We start from the raw sequence: 26,457 nt of genomic DNA on the forward strand, positions 1-26,457 counted from the left end.
GCGATGTCATCCATGTACAGGGAGGCCTTAACCTGCAGGCCCCTGCTGCCAGGAATAGTCACCCCTCTCAAGCTCGCATCCTTCCTGATGGACTTGGCAAATGGCTCTATGCAGCACACAAACAAGGCAGGAGAGAGGGGGCAGCCCTGCCTGACTCCAGATCTGACTGGGAAGCTATCTGATTCCCACCCATTGATTGAGACTGCACTGACAATGTTGGTGTAGAGCAGTCTGATCCAATTGCAGATTCCCTCCCCAAAGCCCATTTTGGAGAGAACATCTCTCACATACGTGTATGATATCCTGTCAAAGGCTTTCTCCTGGTCTAAACTGATCAGGCAGATGTCCAACCCTCTGTCCTGCACGTAGGCGATCGTATCCCTGAGGAGTGTGAGACTCTCAGCGATCTTCCTGCCCAGTACAGCACAGGTTTGGTCAGGGTGAATCACCGACCCCAGAGCAGACCTGACCCGGATGGCGATTACCTTTGACAGAATTTTATAATCCGCATTCAATAGTGAGATTGGTCTCCAATTTCTGAGTTCCTCCCTCTCCCCCTTCCGCTTGTAGATGAGGGTGATGATGCCTTTCCTCATGGATTCACTCATGGTACCTGCCCGAAGCATACTGACATACACCTCCAGCAGGTCCTGGCCAATCAAGTCCCACAGAGCGGAATAGAACTCGACCGGTAAACTGTCGCTTCCGGGAGTTTTATTCTTTTCGAAGAATTCGAGGGCCTTGGTCAGCTCGTCCAGAGATAGCGGCTGGTCCAGCCTCTCCTGTGTTCTGTCGTCTAAGACCTCTGTGATAGAATACTCTGTTCATGCCCATTTCCTTTGTTACCAACAGAAGACTATCAATCTCAGTATTGAGTAGGAGAATTGTAATTGGATAAAGTAATCAGAATCACCTTCAGGTAAGTCTCTCCCCGCATCTCATATTCAAATTTACACTCCGTCCTCTTCAGTATACTGATTGTCGATTGGTTAACGTGAATTCTTAATGCTGCAAAGAGAATATTCTTTTCTTAATGCAGTTCAAATAAAAGGCCTCTTGAATCATTCAAAGGAAGTAGGGAGGGAATAGGATGAAACCCACTGCACCTGCCGGAATAAAGGCTTGAATCCAGAGTGAGAGATTGAGTGAGTCATTCATCTCAAACATGAGATGTGGCATTTTTATCTTGTATTATGTTAATCACAAGTTTTTGAAGGGAGCTTTACCTTTATCTAGCCATATGAAGAAGGGTTACTGGACCCAAAACATTAACTCTGCTTTCTCTCCGCAGATGTTGCCAGACCTGCTGAGTCTTTCCTGCAATTTCTGAGTTTGTTTCTGATTTCCAGCATTCAGCTTTTTTTGGTTTTCAACTACTTTCCTTGCCCTTGGGGTGTTTGATGTTCTGCACTGAACTGACCTGTCCTGGGACTGTTTAATATGAGTGTGGCAGGGGTTTTAATCTGTACCCGACCTAGGTGACTGCTTGGAGTCGGTGGATTGTTCCATATTCAAGAACTCAGTGGCCAACCTAAATGAGTATACCACTACCGTTAGAGACTTCATCAGTGAGTTTATAGAGGATTGGGTGCCAAAGAAATTATCCAAGTGCAACCCAACCAGAAACCGTGGATGAACTGGAAGACCCACTTCTGCGACCCCTAGGACTCATAATGGCACACAAACCAACAGCCACGGTCAGACAACAACTCACCAGAACGAAGGACCCGATACCCAACGTGAGCAAGACGAATGTAGTGTACAAAATACCATGCAAGGACTGCACTAAACACTATATAGGACAAACAGGAAGACAGCTAACAATCTGCATACATGAACATCAACTAGCCACGAAACGACACGACCAGCTATCCTTAGTAGCCACACATGCGGTGGGCGGCACGGTGGCACAGTGGTTAGCACTGCTGCCTCACAGCGCCTGAGACCCGGGTTCAATTCCCGCCTCAGGCGACTGACTGTGTGGAGTTTGCACGTATGTTTTATAGTGGTCTGTCCCTGCCGCTTCCGGTTGATAGTTTCAGCTGTCCGCTGTAGTGGTTGGTATATTGGGTCCAGGTCGATGTGTTTGTTGATGGAGTTTGTGGATGAATGCCATTCACATGGCATGGCATTCATCCACAAACTCCATCAACAAACACATCGACCTGGACCCAATATACCAACCACTACAGCGGACAGCTGAAACTGACAACCGGAAGCGGCAGGGACAGACCACTATAAACACTGGAGGAAACATCAAAGAAGCGCTTCGCAGGAGGCTCCCAAGCACTGATGATGTCGCCTAGCCAGGGGACGAAACGTTTGCAACAAAGACTTCCAGCTCGGCGAACAGAACCACAACAACGAGCACCCGAGCTACAAATCTTCGCACAAACTTTGAAGACCCACTTCCTATAGAGGTCCTGGTCTGAGGTGACCCTGACCTATACAGAAAATCTACGTATGATCTTCACAAAGCCATCAGGCATATCAAGAGATAATGTCAGACTGAACTAAAGTCTCTGACTAACCACACAAATACACATCGACTGTGGCAAGACTTACACAACATAATGGGGTACAAAGCGAAGTCGAGTAGAATCACTTACAACAGTGCATCGCTCTCTGCTAAGCTCAATGCATTCTACGCTTGGTTTGTGAAAAAGGTCAGTGAAATGATGTCAATTGCCCCGACAGCCTCGGGTGCACCTATACGCACAGACACAGAGGTCAGATCGGTTTCCTTGAGAGTGAACCTATGAAAAGCAACTGGTCTGGATGCAGTCCCTGTCTGTGCACTCAGACCCTGTGCAGACGAGCTGGGGGTGTATTCACTGACATCTTTAACCTTCCCTAATGCAACCTGAAGTCCCCACCTGCTTCAGGAAGACCACTATCATCCCAGTGCTAAAATAAAATCAGGTAACATATCTTAAAGACTACCGCCCGGTAGCTTTGATATCCACTAATATGAAATGCTTCAAGAGGTTAGAAATGGTACATATCAACTCCAGCCTCCTAGATTGCCTCAATCTACTACAACGTAGGGGGTGGCACGGTGGCTCAGTAGTTAGCACTGCTGCCTCGCAGCTCAAGGGTCCCAGGTTCAATTCCACCCTTGGGCAACTGTCTATGTGGAGTTTGCACGTTCTCCTCGTGTCTGTGTGGGTTTCCTCTGGGTGCTCTGGTTTCCTCCCACAGTCCAAAAATGTGTAGGTCAAGTGAATTGGCCATGCTAAATTGCCCCATAGTATTAGGTGCATCAGTCAGAGGGGAATGGGTCTGAGTGGGTTACTCTTTGGAGGGTCGGTGTGGACTGGTTGGGCCAAAGGAACTGTTTCCACACTGTAGGGAATCTAATCTAACTCGCCTACTGTCACAGTAGATTCAAGGCAGACACCATCTCCCTGGCCCTACACTCATCCCTGGAACATTCGGATAACAAGGACATTTATTTCAGACTTTACCTCCATATTAATTCCAACAAATCTCATCTCCAAACTCCAAGGCCTCGGACTCTGCTCAACCCTCTGATCTTCAACTGAACCACAAACCACAATCAGTAAGGATAGACAACAACTTCGTGAGTGGCACGGTGGCACAGCAGTTAGCACTGCTGCCTCACAGCGCCAGAGACCCGGGTTCAATTCCCGCCTCAGGTGACTGACTGTGTGGAGTTTGCACGTTCTCCCCGTGTCTGCGTGGGTTTCCTCTGGGTGCTCCGGTTTCCTCCCACAGTCCAAAGATGTGCAGGTCAGGTGAACTGGCCATGCTAAATTGCCCGTAGTGTTAGGTAATGGGTAAATGTAGGGATATGGGTGGGTTGCGCTTCGGCAGGTCGGTGTGGACTTGTTGGGCCGAAGGGCCTGTTTCCACACTGTAATGTAATCTAATCAAACTAATCCTCAACGATAGTACTCTGCAAGGCTCCAAATTCAGCCCCTTTCTATACTCCTTATACACTCATGACTCTGTGGCCAAGTTCAGCTCTAACTCCGTTTACAAATTTGCTGATGACATCACCGTAGTCAGTCAGATCTCAAACAGTGACAAGACAGAATAACAGGAAGTAGATAGACAGCTTAGTGGCATGATGTAACAATCTCTCCCTCAATGTCAGCAAAATGAAGGAGCTGATCACTGACATCTGGAAATGGAATGCAGGGCACACCCCTGTCTGTATCAATTGTGCTGAGGAGGAGATGATTGAGAGCTCAAAGTAAATATCACCAATGACCTATACTGGTCCAACCACACTGACACTACAGTCAAGAAAATACGCAAACTTCTTTACTTTCTCAGAAGGCTAAGGAAATTCGGCACTCCACAATGACTCTTCCCAATTTTTATAGGTGCACCATAGAAAGCACCCTATCTGGATGCATCACAGCAACTACTCTGACCAAGACCACAAGAAATTACAGAGAGTTGTGAACGCAGTCCATCTTCCAAACCTTCCTTCTGTTGACCCTTTCTACATTTCCCACTGCCTCAGGAAAGCAGTCAACATAATTAAAGACCGCTCCCACCCCAGTTATACTGTCTCCCAACCTCTTCCATCAGGCAGAAGGTACAGAAGTTTGAAAGTATGTACCAACAGATTCACAAACAGGTTATTCCTTGCAGATATCAGACTTATGAATGAGCCTTTCATACATTGGAATTGATCTTTATCTGGATCTTCTCTGCAGCTATGCTACAATATTCTGCATTCTGTTCTGCTGTCCTTATGTAAGGTATAATTTGCCTGGATAGCTCGCAAAATAATACTTTTCACCGTATCTCGGTACATGTCAATAATAAATCAAATCAAATTTTTAAAAAATCCAAACCTAGGCAAATAGAGAGACAGACAAGCACAAGAACAAGTGCATCTCGAGAGAGAGAGAGACAAAGATAATGAGACAGACAGGAGTTGAGAGATATAGCAATTGTGAAGAATGCAGAAAATCAAGGATTAAAAGGGAATTGATAGAAAAAAACAGAACAGTGAGAAAGACGAAAACTGACAGAAAGATAGAGAAAGATAAACAGAGACAGAAGGAAAGTACACAGTTCAGCTGGATTGAGAAAGATTGTCAGATTGAATGGGGGGGAATGCAGATCTTACGTAATCCTGTAGACTCCATTCGTGAGGCTGTGTTGACCACGTCACCAAAGAGACAGTATCGTGGCATCTTGGTCCCTACCACACCTGCCGCACATGGACCTTTGACAAACAAAGCCATGGTGAGAGGAAAGGCAAACAATTGTATAATGATCCAATGGAGAGGCAGCTCATTCAGCCCATCTTGTCAGTGCTGGCACTTTGAACAAGTTATCCAATGACTCCCATTCTATTGTGTTGAGTTGTGCATTGGTCCGAAAAGGGTTGGAGACTGCACTAAACTTCACCAACCTGATGACATCACCCAGACTTGGGTGGGGAAAGCAGGAGAATAGATCTGGATCTCAATGGGGATAGATGTGCCATCTCCATCTCCCAATAGTCTTATAATAATATCTAACTATTTAATAGTAATTAATTTTATTGTATCACAATTCGATTATGAAATAAACTGCATGTTTTTAAGAGCCTCTTCTTGGCAATACTCAATAGTGGTTGATTCTCTGTCACTGGAAATCAAAAAGGTGACATGGTGACTCAGTGGTTCATGCTGCTGCTTCACAATGGGTTCAATTCCAGCCCCGGGCAACTGTATGGAGTTTGTACGTTGTCCTCACATCATTGTGAGATTCTTCCGGGTGGTTTGGTTTCCTCCCACAGTCCAAAGGTGTGCAGGTTAGACAGATTGGCCAGATTAAATTGCCCTTAGTGTCCAGAGATGTGCAGGCTAGCTGGATTAGACATGGGAAATGCAGGGTTTCAGGGTTAGGGTAGGGGGGGGTTCGGGTCTGAGTGAGATGCTCTTCAGAGCATTGGTGTCGACATGATGGGCCAAATGGCCTGTTGCCACACCGCAGGGATTCTATGATTTAGAGATGGGGGTATCAAGGGCCCTTTTTGACTATTAACTATGGAGAAGATTGTGGAAAAGATGCATAAACCTCTTGGAACTGTCCAACTTGTCAAGACATATTAAGAAATCTCAGTAAGTGTCAAAGTGTGTATTTATGAAGGAAAATAGTTTTAACAATAGGATGTGATACAGAAATTCAAATCCAGGTAGTTCTCCTAGAAATGTGATTTGGCTGTAACGTGATTTGTGAATTGGGGACTGGATTTTTTTACAAAGTGAACTCCTATTTGCTGTTATGTGATTCCATCCCCTGTATTACCAGCTGGCTGTGATTTATTCTGCTGGTGCCTCTATGGCAACAGGTTATCATCTGTGTGCACGTGTATTATTTTGCTTCTATATGCAACTGGGGTAGGGGAACATTGGAATTTTTTAAAAATTCATTCGTGGGACTTGAACATCACTGGCTGGCCAGCATTGATAGCCCATCCCTATTTACCCTTGAAAAGGTGATGGTGAGCTACCTTCTTGAATCGCTGCAGTCCACTCCCCTGTGTGTTGACCCACAATGCCGGTAGAGAGGGAATTCCAAGAATTTGACCCAACGACCATGAAGGAACGGCGGTGCATTTCCAAGTCAGGGTGGTGAGTGACTTGGAGGGGAACCTGCAGGTGGTGGTGTTCCCAAGTACCTGCTGCCCTTGCCTTCTAGATGGAAGTGGTCGTGGGTTTGGAAGATGCTTTCTAAGGATCTTTGGTTTATTTCTGCAGTGCATCTTGTAGATAGTACACACTGCTGCGACTGAGCACTGGTGGTGGAGGGATTGAAGGTTTGTAGATGTGGTGCCAATCAAGCGGGTTGCTTTGTCCTGGATGGTGTCAAGCTTCTTGACGGTTGTTGGAGCTGCACCCATCCAGGCAAGTGGTGAGTATTCCATCACACAACTGACTTGTGCCTTATAGATGATGGATTGACTTTGGGGTGTCAGGCGGTGAGTTAATTGCTGCAGTATCCCAAGTCTCTGACCTGCTGTTGTAGCCACTGTGTTTATGTGGTGAGTCCAGTTGAGTTTCTGGTCAATGGCAACCCCAAGGATGTTTACAGTGGGGGATTCAGTGATGGTGATACCGTTAAATGTCAAGGGGTGGTATTTAGAGTGTCTCTTATTGGTGATGGTCATTGTCTGGCAGTTGAGTGGCACGAATGATATTTGTCATTTGTCAGGCCAAGCCTGGATATTGTCCAGATCTTGTTGCATTTGAGCACTGACTGCTTCAGTATCTGAGGAGTCGCGAGTGGTGCTTAACGTCCCCATTTCTGACCTTATAACAGAGAGAAGGTCATTGATGAAGCAGCCGAAGATTGTTGGGCCTAGGATACTACCCTGGAGGACTCCTGCAGAGATGTCCTGGAGCTGAGACGGCTGACCCTCCACAACCACAATATTTTGCTGAATACTAACTGGGACCAAGCACAGTATTGGGGGAAGGGGCATGAGATTGGGGGCCAAGGAGTGGGAAGAGAGAGATAGGGAGCAAAAGAAGGTACAAATATTGCGATATCCAACAAGTGTTGGAGGAATAAGCAAGACCTTCTGTTAAGCAGAGGCTCAGTTGCTGGCTATTTGAAACTTCAATACATGGGTGCATGTGTGTGGAAAGGGGGAGCTGTAAAGTTAAGGACAGACCACAGATGACCCTCACTTCTCCCCACCCCACCCATCCCCAAGTTATGCCTATTCCAAATTCACCCAGTCTCCATTTGATGTTGGCGGGGGGTGGAGGGTGTAAGGATTTGAGAGTCTCAGCCCCTCATTCTCTTTGAAACCTGAGACCCAGACCCATCAAAATCTCCAGCTGTTCAGAGCATCCCAGCCTTTTAGCCACCCCCTCAAAAAAAGAGATTCCAGTTACGCCAAAATAAAATTCCAGAAGTTTCAGAAAGTTTAATGGCAGTTTTTGGCTAACTTCCACTCCATAAGGAGCTGGGATTACAACAATACATTGGGAAATTTTGCTTGTAACAACTTGGCATTTCTGTAACTGACCAGAAATGGAAAGGTTTACTAAAGGCCCCATTACTTCTATCGCACGAGTTTCTGTAACATAACATCACATAGAAATGAAACTACTGCATTATAGGAGAACTAGCTATAATAGAACTTTTATTTTCCCCTTGTACAATATCCATTGGAATTGTAGGTGAAGAGGGAAATGGATGTGGGTAAAAGAAACCACTAAGGCTATGAATCATAGAATCCCCATAGTGTAGGGGGCAGACCACTGGCCCATTGATTCCATGAAAACCCTCTGAAGAGCACCACCCCCCCACCCCATCGCTATAATCCTGCATTTCCCATGGCTAATCCACATCCCTGGACACTATGGGCAATTTAGCATGGCTAATCCACCTAACCTGCACATTGTTTGGCTGTGGGAGGGAACCAGAAGGAACTCATGCAGACACGGGGAGAACGTGCAAACTCCATGAGGACAGTCGCACAAGGCTGGAATCGAACCCATGTCCCTGACACTGTGAGGTGGCAGTGCTAACCACAGAGCCACCGAAAGGGCCATGGGGAATCGGTTCAGGTCACTGGGTTGCATGTGTGGGGCTCAGGAAGTGTTTGTGGGTGAGGGGGAGTGAGGGGGTGGTGTGGGGTGAGGATTAAAACAATGTTTTATATTTCTGACCTTTTGGAGAATTAAGGTACCATGTTGGGTCTGGTGCCATGACACTTTTGGTGGAGGTAAGGAACCCTTTGGAATTGTGAAAAGGCTTAGGAAGTGCAAAAAACTCATTGGACTGGTAAAGTTGTTATAAAACTGCCTAAAAACTGGAGTTAAAAAAAGTGCTAGTTATTCTAGAGTGCCTGCTAATACGAAACCATGACAGGATTTATGTTGCACAACCGATTTGCCTAGCTATCGTTTCACAATGGGATGCTGACTGACAGACAGCTCCAACATCCTCAGGATAGATTCAACTCCTGGTCTCCAGGTGAAGCCCAGCATGGTTATTCTGAACTCTTTTTTTCTCTATTTTTACAATTTATTGTTGGACTTATAATTTTGTTCATTTGTCTAAACCCTTTTCCCTAAGAATTTGTAATTAAGAATCTGTCCCTCGGTATCTTTGCACCTAAGATGGCAACGTAAGTGGCGGCTTGTAAACTTTTCACTGTATTCATGTGAGTACATGTGACAATCAAGCTAATTCTAAATTTTAACTACTTATTGAACTGTAATGTTTGTTGACATAAGGGATTATACACTTAACTAAGATGCTTCTTTACATAAGATATGGAGTAAAATGGTTGTTTACATAAGTCCTTGAAACAGGGGACATGGTGGGGCATCTACAAGGGCATAGGTTGGCACGGATAAGGTATGGAGAGTGAGGGAGTGAGAGTAGGAGGGATATTTTCTGTTTTAATCTTTGCTTTTAAACTTTGAGCACTGGTTTGGATCTCCAAGGCAGGCTTTCTCAATGTCTGCCTTGAGAACTAACAGCATCTTAGACTGTTCCCAGGTTGCTTTGTCCAACTCCCAGTCCAGACCCCCTCCCATCATGAACCAAAAATCAGAAGTACTGGCTTCTATTTTTAAACGCCGAATTCAAGGAGCTGGGTGTTCTTAACCCAGAAATGAGAATCAGTGCATCTGAACAACTCCATTTAGTCTGCTCTAACTAAAGTAAATCTTCTCTTTAAGTAAATAATGCTAGTTTTTTTCAGTCTTCCATGTTATTGAATTCTTTATTTTTTTATTTCATTCTAATAAATATCCCAAATCTCTGATAGAATCTAAACAGGAGGTAGGATTTTTGAAATACCTAACCCTATTGGGGAGTTGAGGGCTATGTGGAAGTGTTGAAAGAGGAAGTTGAGGCGTGGGGTATTATTAAATGGTGGAGCAGGCTTGAGGGGCCAAATGGCCTACTCTGCTCCTCCTTCTTATTTTCTTAGGTCCTTCTATTCCCCTTGTCCTCTACAAGACCTTGACATCATTCTTTTCCACACTGAGATACATAAGGCTTTCAAAGATACTTCCTGACTCTATCGATTTGAGGCAGGTTTTTCCTATGCCCTTTCCTTTAGCTATGTGGCTTTTGCCTTTTTACCTGAATGAACACCTATCCGAATCCAGATAGGCAGGTCAGGAAGGTGAGGAAGCTCAAATGACCCCATGAAATTTAAGATGTCCAGGGCCATCCGGGCAATGTCCACTGCGTGCCTGTTTCCATTCCGCTTTGGCAAACCAGATGCTACCATATAGGCATCCCCAATCGTTTCCACCTAAGTTTAAAAAAAAGTCAGGCTCACAAAAGAAGTTCGCATTTCAAGAATACCTTTCATCACTTCTCAAAGCACCATGTATCCCGTATATATATATTTAAAAGCATAGTTTTATAGATGTAAGGAGACCAGAACTAGGCACGGTATTCCAAATGGTTCTTGATCAAGATCATTGTGAATGACATTTACCTCAGGGAAAATGACTCAACTCTGCCACAATCAGAACCCCTCAAGTTCACAGCCTGGCTCTTTCATACCTTATAGACATCGTGATTGTCCAGGATATGGTCAAAGTTCTTGTACATGTTATTTAACATGTCGACCACCTCCATGGGAGTGCTGAACTTACAGATGGTGGTGAACCCCACTATATCACTGAAGTATATAGTCACTTCTTCAAAAAGCTCAGCCTCAACCTGACCCGTTGTTTTCAATGATATCACAACTGGCCTGGAATTCAAAGCAAAAGAGAAATGGTTACTTTCTGCTCCTTTAAAAGGGGGAAAGTAGACTAGCAACATTTATGTGACATCTTTTAAATAGTAAAATCTCCCAAGGCACTTCACAGGAGAGTTTTCAGTGAAAATTTAATACTTACGGAAACATTAGGTAATCAAAACACTGCCACAGAAGTAAATTGCAAGTGTCTGAATGGAGGAAAGAGAGAGAGAGAGATGGGAGAGATGTTTGAGAAATGTTTAAGAGAATTTCAGAACCTAGGGACATAGGCACTGATGATGCAATCAGCAAAGTTATAGCATTAAAAGAAATCAGGGAAATTACCAGAAATGGAACATAGAAGAGAGCTCAGACGATTGTATGGATGAAGGGGTTTACAGAGATAAGGAGAAAAGCATTGGAGGGATTTGAATGCATTTCTGTGAATTTTTTAATTAGTTAAAATCAGTTAGGATCCAGAGATGGTGGCTGAGCCCAGGTTAACAAAGCTAGAAGGTGAAAAGCCAGAAAGGACAACAATAGAACAGTTTCAGCAGTAAGTGACTTAGATCATGGATAATTGAAATGGCCAAAGCAATTTTATTATGCATAGCATTCTCATAGAATCTGTGTGTGTATCTGAGTATATGTATGCATATGTGTTTGTGCGTATGTGCACATGTGGGTGTGTATATGTGCACGTTTGTGTGTAGGTCTGTGTATATATGTGCATGCATGCGAGTATCTGTGTGTGCATGTGTGTCTGTGTGTACATGAGTATGAATGTGTGTGTGTATGTGCATATGCACATGTGTATATGTGTGTGCATATGTGCATTTGTGAGTTTATGTGTGTGTATGTGTGTGTGTGTACATGCGTATGTGTGTGATGTGGGGTAGGGTTAGGTTCAGAATGAAGATGACGCCTGCTCAGGGCAAGAACACACCTGCACATTCTTCTAAATGTGGGAAGTCTGGTTGATCAGAAAATTCTCTCCTTAACATCTGCCAGAAAGATTTAAAGACTGAAAATCAACCTGTTTGGCTATGGTTGTGACCCACCTAATATGGGAATTGAACCCAGAGCTTCTGTGTTAGAGGAAGGGACATTGCCCACTGCATGCTGCACCCTGAACCTGAGTACATAATGTCTCACTGGAGGCACAGGTGGCCTCAAAGAGTCTCAAGACTCTCTGTTAAAGAGTCCCTGATCTCAAATTTGCTGTCATCAGAGAGGTACGTGTGAACATATGAAGTAGGAGCAGAAGGAAATCATTTAGCCCTTCTAGCCTGATCTGTTTGTGTTTCAAATTCCCATTTCCTCCCATAATCTCTGATTCCTTTGTCTATTAAGAATCTATCCATTTCCACCTTAAAAATATTCAATGACCCCCCATCTCCACCATTATCTGAGCAATGCCTCAGGTGTCAGGTGTGAACTATAATTGGGCAGAGATGAGATCACATGACATCCCTTCAATATTCTTGTTCCATTGTTCAACTGACAAACCCTTCTTTATTCTTACTTTACAGTGGAATACATTTTCTTGGGTTCCCTTGAACAAAATTTTGGATGTTTTCCATTCATGTTTCAGACATAGTTCACCAATATTAAAGTATGTGAAAAGAAATAGAATTTCACGCAAATTGGGAAAGAGCAGAGGGGTGGATTAATTAAGTAGTTCTGTCAATGATTATAGGCACAATGGCACTGGATAGAATAAACCCCGTACAAACTGATATGTAGTAAGACAGATAGGTGTACAGATATTTTAATCAATCTTTTCAGACGGTTACTGACACACCTCAGGAGCAGGTAGGAGTAGAACCCAACCTTCTGACCCACAAGCAGGGACACTACCATTCTGCTACAAGACACTTAAACAGAGAGCTCCCAAAGCCAGAATTGAATACTTAGCAGACAAGCTAAAAATCAAACCAGCAACGCAGCAAAACCTACACTTTTACCACATGCTGTCACCTTGAATGCCAGGCAGATTTATAACTAGCTATATCTGGTAATGGTAAGTTAATTGTATTATCAAGGTTAATGATATAAAGATAAAAGGCACTGATAGATTAAGCACATATAAGGAGACATTGGGTTAGTTGGTAGGTGAGGCAGACAATGCTGCATTCTGCAAATAAATTGGGAAAGAACCAGCATCCAATTTCACACCACACTATCTGGCTTGGGATCTACTTCATATTTATCAAGTTTGACAAGCACACTCTGAGATAGATAATGAAGACAAAGAGATTCAAGGCCAGTGAAACAACTAAGATAAGTGTAGTCAGATGAATTATACTGTAGTATTTAAGTGGGCAAAGATAACTGTGTTGCAAAGATCAATAAAGACTAATCTGGCTCACTTAGGCAACAGCATGTAATTGAGCTGATCTGCTCTGTCACGCTCAGACTTGTACAAGGCTGTTCTCTCCTCCACCAGGTGCTCCAAGTTCTTCGAGTACATCTGAAGTCGGCGGATCAGTATGTCCATGTAGCTCTTGTCCGTTTCACTGTGGAACGTGCTGCAAAAGATTCAATGGACAGTTCACTGCAGCTTCTCTCAGAGTGAATTCCCACATGCTACACTGCACTGTGTCATTGGTGTACTTGTTTAATACATTGGTGTACTTGTTTAATATTCTATCCACCATGTTCAACACTTGGCTGAGAGATGGGATCTGTTTCTGGTGCCCTCCGATGGGCACATTACAGATTCCATCAACCAATGGGAGACCTCAAAGGCTCCAGGGTGTCAATTTTCTAATTATTGACTGATTTTAATGTGAATGCAAGTGGAGGCCAGGTAGTTTTGCTCAGGACCATAGCACGAAAGGGACTCTTGGTTGCTTTCATATTTCTTCAATGATAATTAAACCCTGAAATACCGTATATAATCGATCTCATGTAAAGGTTGATCCCCTATTCTTTTTTATAGATTAACTCCCTACAAAATGGAAACAGGCCCTTCGGCCCAACAAGTCCACACTGATCCTCCAAAGGGTAACCTACCCAGACGCACTCCCCTACCCTATGGTTACCCTTGACTAATGCAGCTAAACTATGGGCAGTTGAGATTGGCCAATTCATCTGACCAGCACATCTTTGGAATGTGGGAGGAAACTGGAGCATGCGGATGAAACCCACACAGACACAGGGAGAATGTGCAAACTCCACACAGACAGTCACCTGAGATGGGACTCGAACCCGGGTCCCTGGTGCTGTGAGGCAGCAGTGCTAACCACTGAGGCACTGTGCCACCCCCAAGTTTGGCCAAATTTTCCATATGTCTCATGTAAAAGTCGACCCTAATTTTTCACAAGTAACAGATCAACGTTTATGAGTCAGTGTGCCAGCAGTCATGCCCTGCTCACAGTCTTCCAGTCCGCTGGCTGTTGTGTTCCATTCCGGGTTGTCAGAATTACCATAATTCTTTTTTTTTTCTGTCTTTATTCGTTTAGCGAATGATACGGCATGAATTTTGACGGGCATGAATTTCAGTCCCTCAAAAGTAGTATCCATGCATTAGTCAACCCCGTAAATTTAACCTTAAAAAGTAGTCAAAAAAATTTGACTGTTACTCAAGTATGTGTTATGGACCTGACCGCATCCCCTCAAAATATATTAAGAAGATAGTCTAGACCCTAACTTTTTCTCATTTTCAAGATAAGTACACGTGACAACAAATGATTCAATTCAATTCACATGTAAGGCGTTGCACTCCAGATGCAATTCAATTGGTCAAACTAAAAAAAAAATATACTTTATTCATACACTATAATTAAAATACAGACAAAACAAAAATAAAAGAATTGGCTTAACTGTAAATCTACTGAAATGCTTAACAATATATATATATTAATTACTGCTGATTAACTGTTCTAATAGAGTAACATCCCATAAGCACGGCCTTGACAAAGGCAAATTCAGTAATTGTCTCACATGCAATTCTAGCACAGGAAGCGAACCTCAACTTTTAGCTGGAGTAGGGAGAGGAATAAGAGTTCCCACATCCAGTTTCAAGACCCTAGCAACTGCCACTGAATGCTAAAACAAAAAAAAAATGCCTGGTTCTACAGGAGCTTGACCCCACCCATTCAGGCTGCTTTTATTGTTCCAACTTATAAAGAAAACCCAAGGTCTCTCAAGGTGTTTACTGGATTTGAGCAGGCTACTTGTCACCTCTGTCTCAACCTTTCTTCATTACAAAAGCCATGGAAAATACACACTTAAAGCCTAGCATTGTGATATATTTTAGATTTGGACACATAAAAATTTCAAAAGCATCCCTGTGATACAGCAGTGCTGCCCCACGTTTTCACATATATGTAGCTACAGTGAAAAGTTTGGTTTTGCATCCGATACAGGCAGGTCATATCGTGCGTAGTGCCTAAGAGTAATAGAACAGAGCGAGGAATACAATGTTTTATATTTCTGACCTTTTGGAGAAGTAAGGCACCATGTTGGATCTAATTTAGATAACCTAAATTAATCTAGTCCCATTTGCCAGTATTTCCCTCTATTCCCTTCCTATTCATGTACTCATCCAGATGTCTTTTAAATGTTGCAGTTGTGCCAGTCTCCACCACTTCCTCTGGCACTTCATTCCATACACACACCACCCTCTGCATGAAAAAGTTGTTCCTTAGGTCTCTTTTAGATCTTTCCCCTCTCACCTTTAACCCAAGCCCTCTAGTTTCAGACTCCCCACCCCAGGGAAAATACCTTGGCTATTTACCCTATTGATGCCCCTCATGACTTTACAAACCTCAATAAGGATACCCCTCAGCCTCTGGCACTCCAGGGAAAATAGTCACTGCCTATTCAGTCTCTCCCAACAGCTCAAAGCCTCTAACCCTGGCAACATTGAAGTTCCTAATTGGACTGAATGACAGAGCAGGCTCAACACACTGACTGACTGCTCCTGTGTTCCTATGAGTGCATTAAGGGTTATAGAATGAAGGCATGTGAATTTATTTGTTCATAGAATGCATATTGTAAATTCCTAATTGCACTGGAAAAGACGAGGATGAGATGAACTGCAGAAGTCCCTGAAGGACAGGATGTACATGTATTTGGAAAGGCAAGGACTGATTAGGGGCAGTCAACATGGCTTTGTGTGTGGGAAATCATGTCTCACAAACTTGATTGAGTTTTTTTAAAAAGTAACAAAGAGGATTGATAAGGGCAGAGCGGTAGATGTAATCTATACAGATTTCAGTAAGGCAATCAACAAGGTTCACCATGGCAAACTAGTTAGCAAGGTCAGATCTCATTGAATACTGGGAAAACTAGCCATTTGGATACAGTACTGGCTCAAAGGTAGAAGACAGAGGGTGGTGGTGAGGTTTACTTTTCAGATTGGAGGCCTGTGACCATTGGAGTGCCACAAGGATCAATGCAGGCTCCACTATTTTCCATCATTTATATAAATGATTTGGATGTGAGCATAAGAGTTATAGTTAGTAAGTTTGCAGGTGACACCAAAATTGGAAGTGTAGTGGACAGCGAAGAAGGTTACCTCAGATTACAACGGGACCTTGATCAGATGGGCCAATGGGCTGAGAAGTGGCAGATGGAGTTTAATTCAGATAAATGAGAGATGCTGCATTTTGGGAAAGCAAATCTTAGCAGGACTTATACACTTAATGGTAAGGTTCTAGGGAGTGATACTGAACAAAGAGACCTTGGAGTGCAGGTTCATAGCTCCTTGAAATTAGAGTCGCAGGTAACTAGGATAGTGAAGAAGGGGTTTGGTATGCTTTCCTTTATTGGTCAGAGTATTGAGTACAAGAGTTGGGAGATCATGCTGCCGCTATACAGAACATTGGTGAGGCCACTTTTGGAATATTGCGTGCAATTCAGGTGTCCTTCCTATTGGAAAGATGTTGTGAAACTTGAAAGGGTTCAGAAAAGATTTACAAGGTTAGTGCCAGGGTTGGAGGATTTGAGCTACAGGGAGAGGCTGAATAGGCTGGGGGTGTTTTCCCTGGAGCATCGAGGCTGAGGGATGACATTATAGAGGTTTATAAAATCATGAGGGGCATGGATAGGATAAATAGACAGAGATATAAAAAAGACCTAAGGGGCAGCTTTTTTACGCAGATGGTGGTGCATGTGTGGAATGAGCTACCAGAGGAAGTGGTGGAGACTAGTACGATTGCAACATTTAAAAGGTATCTGGATAGGTATATGAATAGGAAGGATTTAGAGGGATATTGACTGGGTGCTGGCAGGCGGGACTAGATTGGGATGGGATATCTGGTCAGCATGGACGAGTTGGACCGAAGGGTCTGTTTCCATGCTGTACATTGCTATGACTCTAAGTCTTTGGGGTATAGGGACGTTTGCAATGCTGTTAGAAAGGGAGACCTAGGATTTTGAACCAGTGACAGTAAAGGAATAGTAATATGGTTGCATGTCAGAATGATGTGTGGTTTAGAGAGGATCTTGGAGTGGTGGTGTTCCTGTGCACCTGCTGCCCTTGTCCTACTGGGTGGTAGAGGCCATAAGTTTGGAAATGTATGTCAAAGGAGACTTATCGAATTACAGAAGTCTTGTAAATGGCATGCACTGCCACCGCTGTGCATTGGTGGTGAAGAAAATGGATTGAAGATAGTGTATGACATGCCAATCAGGTGACATATTTTGTCCTGGATGGTGTCAAGGTTTTGTTAGAGCTGCACCCATCCTGTTAAGTATTCCATTGCACTCTTGACTTGTGCCTTGGTGACGGTGAATATCTAGGCAGGAGATGAGTTACTTTCCATAGAATTCATAGACTTTGAGCTGCTCTTTAAGGCACATATTTAAATGGTTAGAACAGTTCATAGTGGGGCTCCAGCAATGGTAATGCAATTGAATGTCAGGGAGCACTGGTTAGATTCTCTTGTTGGATACAGTCATTGACTTGCACTTGTGTGGCACAAATGTTACTTGCCACTTATCAGAACAAGCCTGGGTGTTGTCCAAGTCTTACTGCATATGGAAATGGGTTGTCTTAGTTGTTGAACATGGTGCAATCATCAGAGAGCAATCCCTACTTCTGACCTCATGAAGGAAAGGTGATTGATGAAGCAGCTGAAGATGGTTGGGCCTAGGATATTACCCAGAGGAGCTCCCATAAAGATATCCAGGACTGAGATGAATAATCTCCACAAACAACACGTATTTTCCTTTGTGCTAAATAAGACTTCAATCACTGGAGAGCCTTTCCCAATTCCACTGACTCTGGTTTTGTTGGGATTCCTTGATGCCACACTCATCCAAATGCTGCCTTGATGTCACTTTCATCTCATCTCTGGAGTTCAGTTCTTTTGTATATGTTTGGACTAAGGCTGTAATGAGGTCAGAAACTGAGTGGCCCTGACAGAACCTAATACAAGCATTAGTTAACAGAATGCACCTTAGCAAGTATTGCTTAACAACACCATTAATGACTCATTCCAACACTTTGCTGATGAATAAAGAGTTGAGCTATTGGCCGGATTGGTTTTGTCTCACTTTTTGTGTGACCTTATCAATTAATTTAGGATATTTGGTCAGCATGGATGAGTTGGTCTGAAGGGTCTGTTTCCATGCTGTACACCTCTATGACTCTATGATTCTATGACACGACATACTTGAGCAATTTTCCACATCATCACACAGATGCTGCATGTTACAACTGCGTTGAAGCAACTTGTTTAGCGGCACAGACAATTCCAGGGCACAACCTTTCAGCTGTATTGCTGGAATGTTTTCAGAGTCTCCGGTGTCTTCAGCTGTTTCTTGATAGCACGTGGAGTGAATTGAACTGGCTGAAGACTGTTTTTTGTGATGCTGAAGACATCTGGAAGAAGCCAAGATGGATCATCCACTCGCCATGCCTGGCTGAAGATGGATACAAACGCTTATGAATTGAGTTAAGTTGCTGATTAGCCGCGATCTAATTGAATGATAGAACAAGTTGTACAGGGCGAGCAGTCTGTTCCTTTCTCTAGGTTAAGTTTTCTGTGTAAACTGAAATTGAAAAATGACCTTATACAGGATTGTGTGTCTTTGTCACACCATGAAGACCATTCATACCTGTTCCTTGTGTGGGAGGTGCAGTTTATATGTTGTTATGTACAGAATTCACCCCATCTCTACCAACCTGAATATCTTTCCCAGCAATGCCTCAATTCTCTTGAAATCTGGTCGTTTTTCTGAATCTTCTTCCCAGCAATTTTTGATCAGCCCATACATCTGCATGCAGAAAGACACAGGTAAACAGACCGAGACACAGAAGTTGATCAGAATGATACACAGAGTGAATCTAACAAGGCCATCAGATAAAGGCACATGGGTTAATTAAACTGAAACAACAGGGCATGGGAGTTAATTAGACCTGGATGGATGGTATATCAGAAATGGTCTAAAAGAATTAAGAGTTTAATCTGTTTTGGAACCAGATGGAAACAGGATTAATCAGATTTATTCTGATCTCAGTTACCTCTATCTCTTTGTCTTTAGCTGTCTCCAGGGGAAGGTCAGGTCGAAACAGCTCACTCTCATTTGCTAACATTACTCTCTTTAACTTCTCTAGAGAAAAAGGGAAGAAACAGTCCATTTAACAAGAGGGACAGGGTCACCAATTGAAAGTTATCAGTAAAAGCATTACTCCGATGGTTTTAAATTGTGACATTTGAAGAAACAGAAGGAGCGAATAGACTAGGAAGTGGGGTTGAGACCACAAACAGATGAACCATGATCTTCCTGAATAGTGGTACATACAGACAAGGAGTAGGCCATTTGGCCCTTTGAACACGTTCCGCCATTTAATAAGATCATGGCTAATTTGATCATGGCATAAAATCCAAATTCCCACAAACCCTGATAACCTTTCACCCACTTCCTTGATCACCAAGAATCTATCTTTCTCTGAGTTCTGTCTGGATTGCTGGCGAGTACTTGGTTTGGATTGTGCTTTGTCTGACACATTCAAACTCACCATCTGCAAGGCACAAGGCGGGAGTGTGATGGAATACTCCCCACTGGTCTGGATGCATGCAATTCGTACAACATTAAAGAAGCCTGACATAGTCCAGAACAAAACAGGCCAATTGGCACCACATCCATAAACATTGACTCCCTCCACCATCTGACACTCAGTAGCAGCTGTGCGTACCAACTACAAGATGAACTGCAGAAATTTATCAAGGGTCCTAAGTCAGCACCTTCAAAGCCCGTAATCACTACCATTTAGAAGGACAAGGGCAGCAGGTAGATGAAACATCATTAATTGCAAGCTCCAAACTGAGTTATTCTGAAGTTTTTATTTCTTTATTTTTCTCCCACCCTAACAGCATGCTGTGGGTCTGCCAACATCAAATGAACTGCAGCAGATCAAGGCAACAGCTCAGCCCCACCTCCTTAACCAGGGGCGGGGCAAGAAATTCTGGCTCAGTCATCAACACTCACATCCCATGAATCATGAATGATTCAAAAAAGTACTTGGAAGGGATATTTGCTAGGCTGTGGGGAAGGTGGGGAGTGGAACTAATTAAATAGCCTTTTTTAAAGAGGCAGCATAGGAACTGATTGCTCGAATGGTCTCGCAATATCCTATAGCATTCTCTGATTCTCCACCAACAGCGACCTGCAATGGGTGGAACAAGAATAATACTTGAAGGAACAGAGTGGGTGGCAGAGTGGCTCAGTGGTTAGTAGATTAGATTAGATTACTTACAGTGTGGAAACAGGCCCTTCGGCCCAACGAGTCCACACCGACCCGCCGAAGGGTATACCACCCAGACCCATACTCCTACATTTACCCTTCACCTAACACTACGGACAATTTAGCATGGTCAATTCACCTAACCTGCACATTTTTGGATTGTGGGAGGAAACCGGAGCACCCGGAGGAAACCCACGCAGACACGGGGAGAATGTGCAAACTCCACACAGAGTCAGGAATTGAACCTGGGTCTCTGGCGCTGTGAGGCAGCAGTGCTAACCACTGTGCCACCGTACTGCTGCCTCACAGTGCCAGAGACCCAGCTTCAATGCCCCCCTCGGGCAACTGTCTGTGTGGAGTTTGCACATTCTCCCCGTGTCTGCGTGGGTTTCCTCCAGGTGCTCCGGTTTCCTCTCACAATCCAAAGATGCGTGGGTTAGATGAATTGGCCATGCTAAATTGCCCGTAGTGTTAGGTGCATTAGTCAGGGGTGAATGTCAGGGAATGGGTCTGGGTGGATTGCTCTTCGGAGGGTCGGTGTGGACTTATTGGGCCGAATCTAATCTGAGTATTACACTCTCTTTCCCCTACCACGCAGTAAAATTAAGCAGAAAAAGGCTCATCTGTTAGTGAGTACTAGGTGAATAAAGAAAGTTCAGAGGGGGAATAAAACAAAGCTGAAAAGGGAGAGTTTGAGAAAATACTGCTAACAGCATAAAAGGGAAGTCGAAAGTTGTCTACATATCTATAGATAGGAAAAAGAAGAGTGGACCTAATTGGAAACTAAAATGAAAATTTACACATGGAAACTTGGCTGAAATATTGCATTCATTTGCACTGTATTTTACCAGTGGAACAAGTTATTGTGTCATTGTTAAAGACAAGACACGCAAGATGATGGTTAGGTTAAAGATTGATGGAAGAAAATGTATCAGAAAGGCTGATTACTGAGGATACTGATGGAGGCATGGATAGAAATTGGGGAGATGTTGGTCATGATTTTCCAATCCTCTGTAGAGACTGGATTAGTGCCAGACGACCGGAGAATTGCTTATGTTACATCTTGTTGAAAAAAGGTGTGTAATGATAAGCATTTTTCCCCAGCGGTAGAAAAGTTTTTAGAACTAGCAATCTTTAACAAAATAATTATTTTGGAAAATCTTGATTAGTTAAGGCTTCCATTGGCAGAAGAACCTGGTGGGTATCGTGGTGGCTCAGTGGTTAAGAGCCTTCCTAGCAGCGCCAGGGTCCCAGGTTCGATCCCAGCCTCGGGTGACTATCTGTGTGGAGTTTGCACATTCTCCCCGTGTCTGTGTGGGTTTTCTCTGGGTGCTTCAGTTTCCTCCCACAGTCCAAAGATGTGCAGGTTAGAGATGCAGAGGATTAGCCATGCTGAAGTGTCACCACAGTTTCCAGGGATATGTGGGTTAGCCATGGGAATGCAGATTTCAAGGAATAGGGTAGGAGGTGTAAATCTTGGGGGGGATGGCCTTTGAAGGGTCGAAGACAAAAAAACTGCAGATGCTGGAACAGAGTAGCCAGGTAGCAACAGGAGGTGCAGAAGTCGATGTTTCAGGTGTAACCCTTCTTGTTGTACCCGAAACATTGACTTCTGCACCTTCTGATGCTGCCTGGCTTGCTGTGCTCTTCCAGCCTCCTGCCCGTCTACTTTGAAGGGTCAGTGCAGACTTGATGGACTGAATGGCCTGCTTCCACACTGTAGGGATTATATGATTCTTCTATGATCCTGGAGGGTGTCAATTTAAGGTGAATGGTTAGGATCCCGAACACACTGCCTGAGAATATAGATTCAGTCATGATTTTGAAAAGGGAATCAGATATACAGTCAGTTCTGCTAAAATGCAGTAATTCTGTTCTCATGCAATCTCGTGTTATAAGAAAATTGTGTAACAGCAGCACCACTTAAACTAACAGGACCAGAATTGTATTATAACCAATACACTTTAAAATCCACGCTGTAGAAACAGTGTCCCCAATTCATCAATTGTGTTACAGCAAATTCACGTTAACGCAATCCATGTTATAGCAGAATGATCTGTACACCTAACGAAAAACAATTTGACAGGCTATACGGCTAAAGGTATGACTAAATGAATTGCTCTTGCAGAGAGCTGGCACAGACATGAGGGCTGAATGGCCTCCAACTGTGAAACTGTTGCATGATTCGCTATTCGAGGCAATATCAAGGGGTGGGTGATTGGGCTGCACATATTTGTGGGTGTGCTACAACCCAGATCGTGCTCACAAACTGTCCTCTTCAAGATATCGTGTGTGCTCAAATTTATAAAAATAAAGCTGCCACACATATTAAGTAAAATTTAGACCTGACATTGGACAGTGAAAATGAGATGGGGAAGTGGGTCAACCATAATTGCACTGGATGATGGAGCAGGTTTAAGAGGCCACATGACTACATCTACTTATGTTCTTATCAACAGACACAACTAAAGGCTCTAATTGCTCTGCATTTCTATTGTAATGGTTGTAGTAGGCTGCATCTCCATTGGGATGATAATGTTTACTTTAAAGATACAAAAGGAATTTTCTCCCCTAGAGTAGATTAGATTAGATTCCCTACAGTGTGAAAACAAGCCCTTTGGCTCACCAAGTCGACATCGACCCTCCGAAGAGCAACCCACTCAGACTCATTCCCCTACATTTACCCCTGACTAATGCACCTAAGACTACAGGCAATTTAGCATGGCCAATTCACCTAACCTGCACATGTTTGGACTGTGGGAGGAAACCAGAGCACCCAGAGGAAACCCACGCAGACACAGGGAGAAGGTGCAAACCCCACACAGACAGTTGCCCAGGGCGGGAATTGAACCAGGGTACTTGGTGCTGTGAAGCAGCAGTGCTAACCACTGAGCCACTGTGCCACCCCAATAGTAATCTCAAGGTACTTTACAACCAATGAAATATTTTTTGAAATACAATTTGCACACAGCAGGCGAAAACAAACACTAAGGAGATAGTGAGGACTGCAGACGGTGCAGAGTCAGAGTCAATAAAGTGTGGCACTGGAAAAAGCACAGCAGGTCAGGTAGGAGAGTCGACATTTCAGGCAGGACCCTTCATCTGGACTGGGGAGGGGTATGGGGGCTGAGAAATAAATAGAGGGAGGGAGGTGAGGCTGGAGGAAAGGTGCGTGGGATGGTGATAGGTGGGTGCAGGTGGGAGGTAATTGTGACAGGTCAGTTGGAAGGTTGGAGTGGATAGGTGGAAGGAAGATGGACAGGTAGGTCAGGTCAGGAGCATGGTGCCAAATTGGAAGGTTGGATGTGGGATGGAGTGGGGAGATTTGGAAACTGGTGAATTCAATGTTGAGGCTGTGTGCTTGTAGGCTCCCGAGGGGAACATGAGGTGTTTTTCCTCCAGTTTGTGGGTGGCCTTGTTTAGCTGGTGAAGGAGACTCAAAATGGACATGTACTCGGGGGGGAGTGGCAGGGCAAGTTGAAATGGTTAGCCATCAGAAATGGTGGGGCTGGTTGGTGCATATGGACCATTCTGTGAGTTTGCACTCGGTCTCTCCGATGTAGAGGAGACCACATCAAGAACAGCAGATGTAGTAACTGAGGTTTGAGGACATGCAAGAAAATCTCTGCCAGATTTGGAATGATCTTTTGGGGCCTTGGACTGAGGTGAGGGGTGGAAGGTGTGGGCTCAGGTTACGCTCCTCCTGTGGCAAGGAGGGGGTGGGGTTGGTGGGGAGGTGGATCCAACGAGAGAGGCCTGAAGGGAACCTATGGAATGCCACCCTGGCGGCTCCCTGCCTCTATTCCTGATGAAGGGTTTTTGCCCGAAACGTCGATTTTCCTGCTCCTCGGATGCTGCCTGACCTGCTGTGCTTTTCCAGCACCACTCTGATCTAAACTCTGGTTTCCAGCATCTGCGGTCCTTGTTTTTACCTATGGAATTCAGTTAGAGTTGGGGAAGGAAATATATTTCTGATGGTGGGGTCAGACTGTAGGTGGCACCACACTTCCTGCATCACACTTTATTGACTAAAACAAATATCATTACAATAACAATGAGACAATCGGTTTTTATTGATGTAGAGGGATAAATATCCAGGGCATTAGGACAACCCCTAAGCTTTTCAAACTAGCAGTATGTCATCTGAGAGGTCAGCTAGGGCCTTGATTTAATGTCTCATAAAAAGATGATTCCTTAAACAGTTCAGTACTCCCTCGGTACTATACTGGAGTGTTAATTTGGAGTTTGTGCTCAAAGGTACTAACTATCATCCTATTTAACAGCAATATTCCACACTGGAGTTTGCATAATATTCTTGCTGGAAATCTGGAAGGTAGGAAAGGTATCAAAGGTACAAGCTAAAATAACAAATTCAACTTATTTGCATGAATAATTTATAGAAAATATGGGACATAAAAGATTATAAGACTAAAACATAATCCTGAAATAAACCAGAATGGCTTAAGTTTCAAGGGGTCCTCGTTTAAAATCAATCAAGTTGTGCGTTCAGTCAATTAAATCTCCTTCCCTTAGTTTAGGGAACTGACTGTGCTGGTTGGGTTACAGTTAGCGGTGTTACTACTGCTGTTGGTTTCTGCTCATTGTTTTTGGGAGGGTGAAATGAAAAAAAATTAAATCTCCTTCTGCGAAAGTACCACGACTTAAACTTTTGATTTGGCAGAGTTAGCTGGCAGCAATTAGCATTGGTTAGAGACAAAAAAAACTGCAGATGCTGGAATCCAAGGCAGGAGGCTGGAAGAACACAGCAAGCCAGGGAGCATCAGGAGGTGGAGAGGTCAACATTTCGGGTGTAACCCTTCTTCAGGCAATTATCATTCAGTAATTCTTCATGAAATCACAAAAAGTAAGCATCCAACATCAGTAAGTAAGGGAGATGTTAAATGGCCTGTTGGACCTTATTTCTAAGGGAATGAGGTATAAAAATAGACAAGTCTTGCTGAAATGATGCATGGTACAAGTTAGACCACCCTGTAATGCTGTGAACTGTTTTAGTGTCCTTATGTGAGGAAATACATTCTGACATTAGAAGCAGCTCTTAGAAGGTTCACTAGGTTAATTTTGGGTATGAAAGATTTTCTTAAGAGGAGAGGTTTAATAGATTGGGCTTGTCCTCAATGGAATGTAGAAAAATGACAGGACACACAATCTCTCAATCAGCATCAGAAGATTAACATTATCACATTATCGGTATACGAAGATTAATATTATCACATTGCTGTTTTTGACAGTTGAGAGGAGAAAGATTTGAAAAAGATCTGAAGGACAACTTTTTCACACAGCGGGTAGTTTGTATGTAGTGTGAACAGAGAACAGCCAGGGAATTCCTAGAGGCATGGCACTCATCCACAGATTCTATCAATAAGCACATCGACGTGGACCCAATATACCGGCCACTGCAGCGGACAGCTGGAACTGACAACCGGAAGCGGCAGAGACAAATCACTATAAATGCAGGATGAAAGATCACAGAAGTGCTTCACAGGAGGCTCCCAAGCACTGAGTATGTCACCTAGACAGGGGACGAAACGTCTGCAACACAAATCCCCAGCTCGGCGAACAGAACCACAACAACGAGCACCCGAGCTACAAATCTTCTCACAAACTTTGAACACCTACGGGCGAGAGACGCTAAGATAAGCCAGGAAATGGGAATCCTGTGCCAACCGCCTAAGCGCCACATACAAACAACTCCGGTTCCTGCACGAATGCCGAGAGAATCGAATCCTTCCACCATGTGTCAGATACAGACCACCAGTCAACAACCCACAAGCCAGAGACACAGCCAGACAGAACGATGTAGGATGATCCAGGTAATGATTACAGATGCACACAACAGACTACACAAATACAGACAAGAAATTGCGCGCCAAAAATCGTTAATTTCAAAAACCACCAATCAGGAATGGACCCGGACCATAGAACAGGCCGTCACCATAGGACAGAACAGGACCACACAGCGCAAAAAAACGGCACTAAAAGAAAAAATGGCCAAACTAACACACAACAGAGAGGACACCACAACACACACCTAGGTTAG

The 26,457-nt window shown here is 43.8% G+C and overlaps 1 protein-coding gene across 2 annotated transcripts in view; it reads right to left on the bottom strand.

The window, feature by feature from the left end:
• The window catches only part of LOC122542318 (heat-stable enterotoxin receptor-like), a 186,771-nt gene that overhangs the window by 5,559 nt on the left and 154,755 nt on the right, over positions 1–26,457 (bottom strand). For both annotated transcript variants that reach the window (XM_043679963.1, XM_043679962.1), the window contains 7 exons: positions 19,176–19,264; positions 18,837–18,928; positions 13,069–13,227; positions 10,516–10,708; positions 10,084–10,258; positions 5,111–5,209; positions 914–1,008 (listed from right to left, as the gene is read on the bottom strand). In XM_043679963.1, coding sequence (XP_043535898.1) covers positions 914–1,008; positions 5,111–5,209; positions 10,084–10,258; positions 10,516–10,708; positions 13,069–13,227; positions 18,837–18,928; positions 19,176–19,264 — 902 coding nt within the window. The remainder of the gene's footprint in view (positions 1–913; positions 1,009–5,110; positions 5,210–10,083; positions 10,259–10,515; positions 10,709–13,068; positions 13,228–18,836; positions 18,929–19,175; positions 19,265–26,457) is intronic.

This window comes from Chiloscyllium plagiosum, chromosome 39 (assembly GCF_004010195.1).
Source record: "Chiloscyllium plagiosum isolate BGI_BamShark_2017 chromosome 39, ASM401019v2, whole genome shotgun sequence".
Classification (NCBI taxonomy): Eukaryota; Metazoa; Chordata; class Chondrichthyes; order Orectolobiformes; family Hemiscylliidae; genus Chiloscyllium; species Chiloscyllium plagiosum.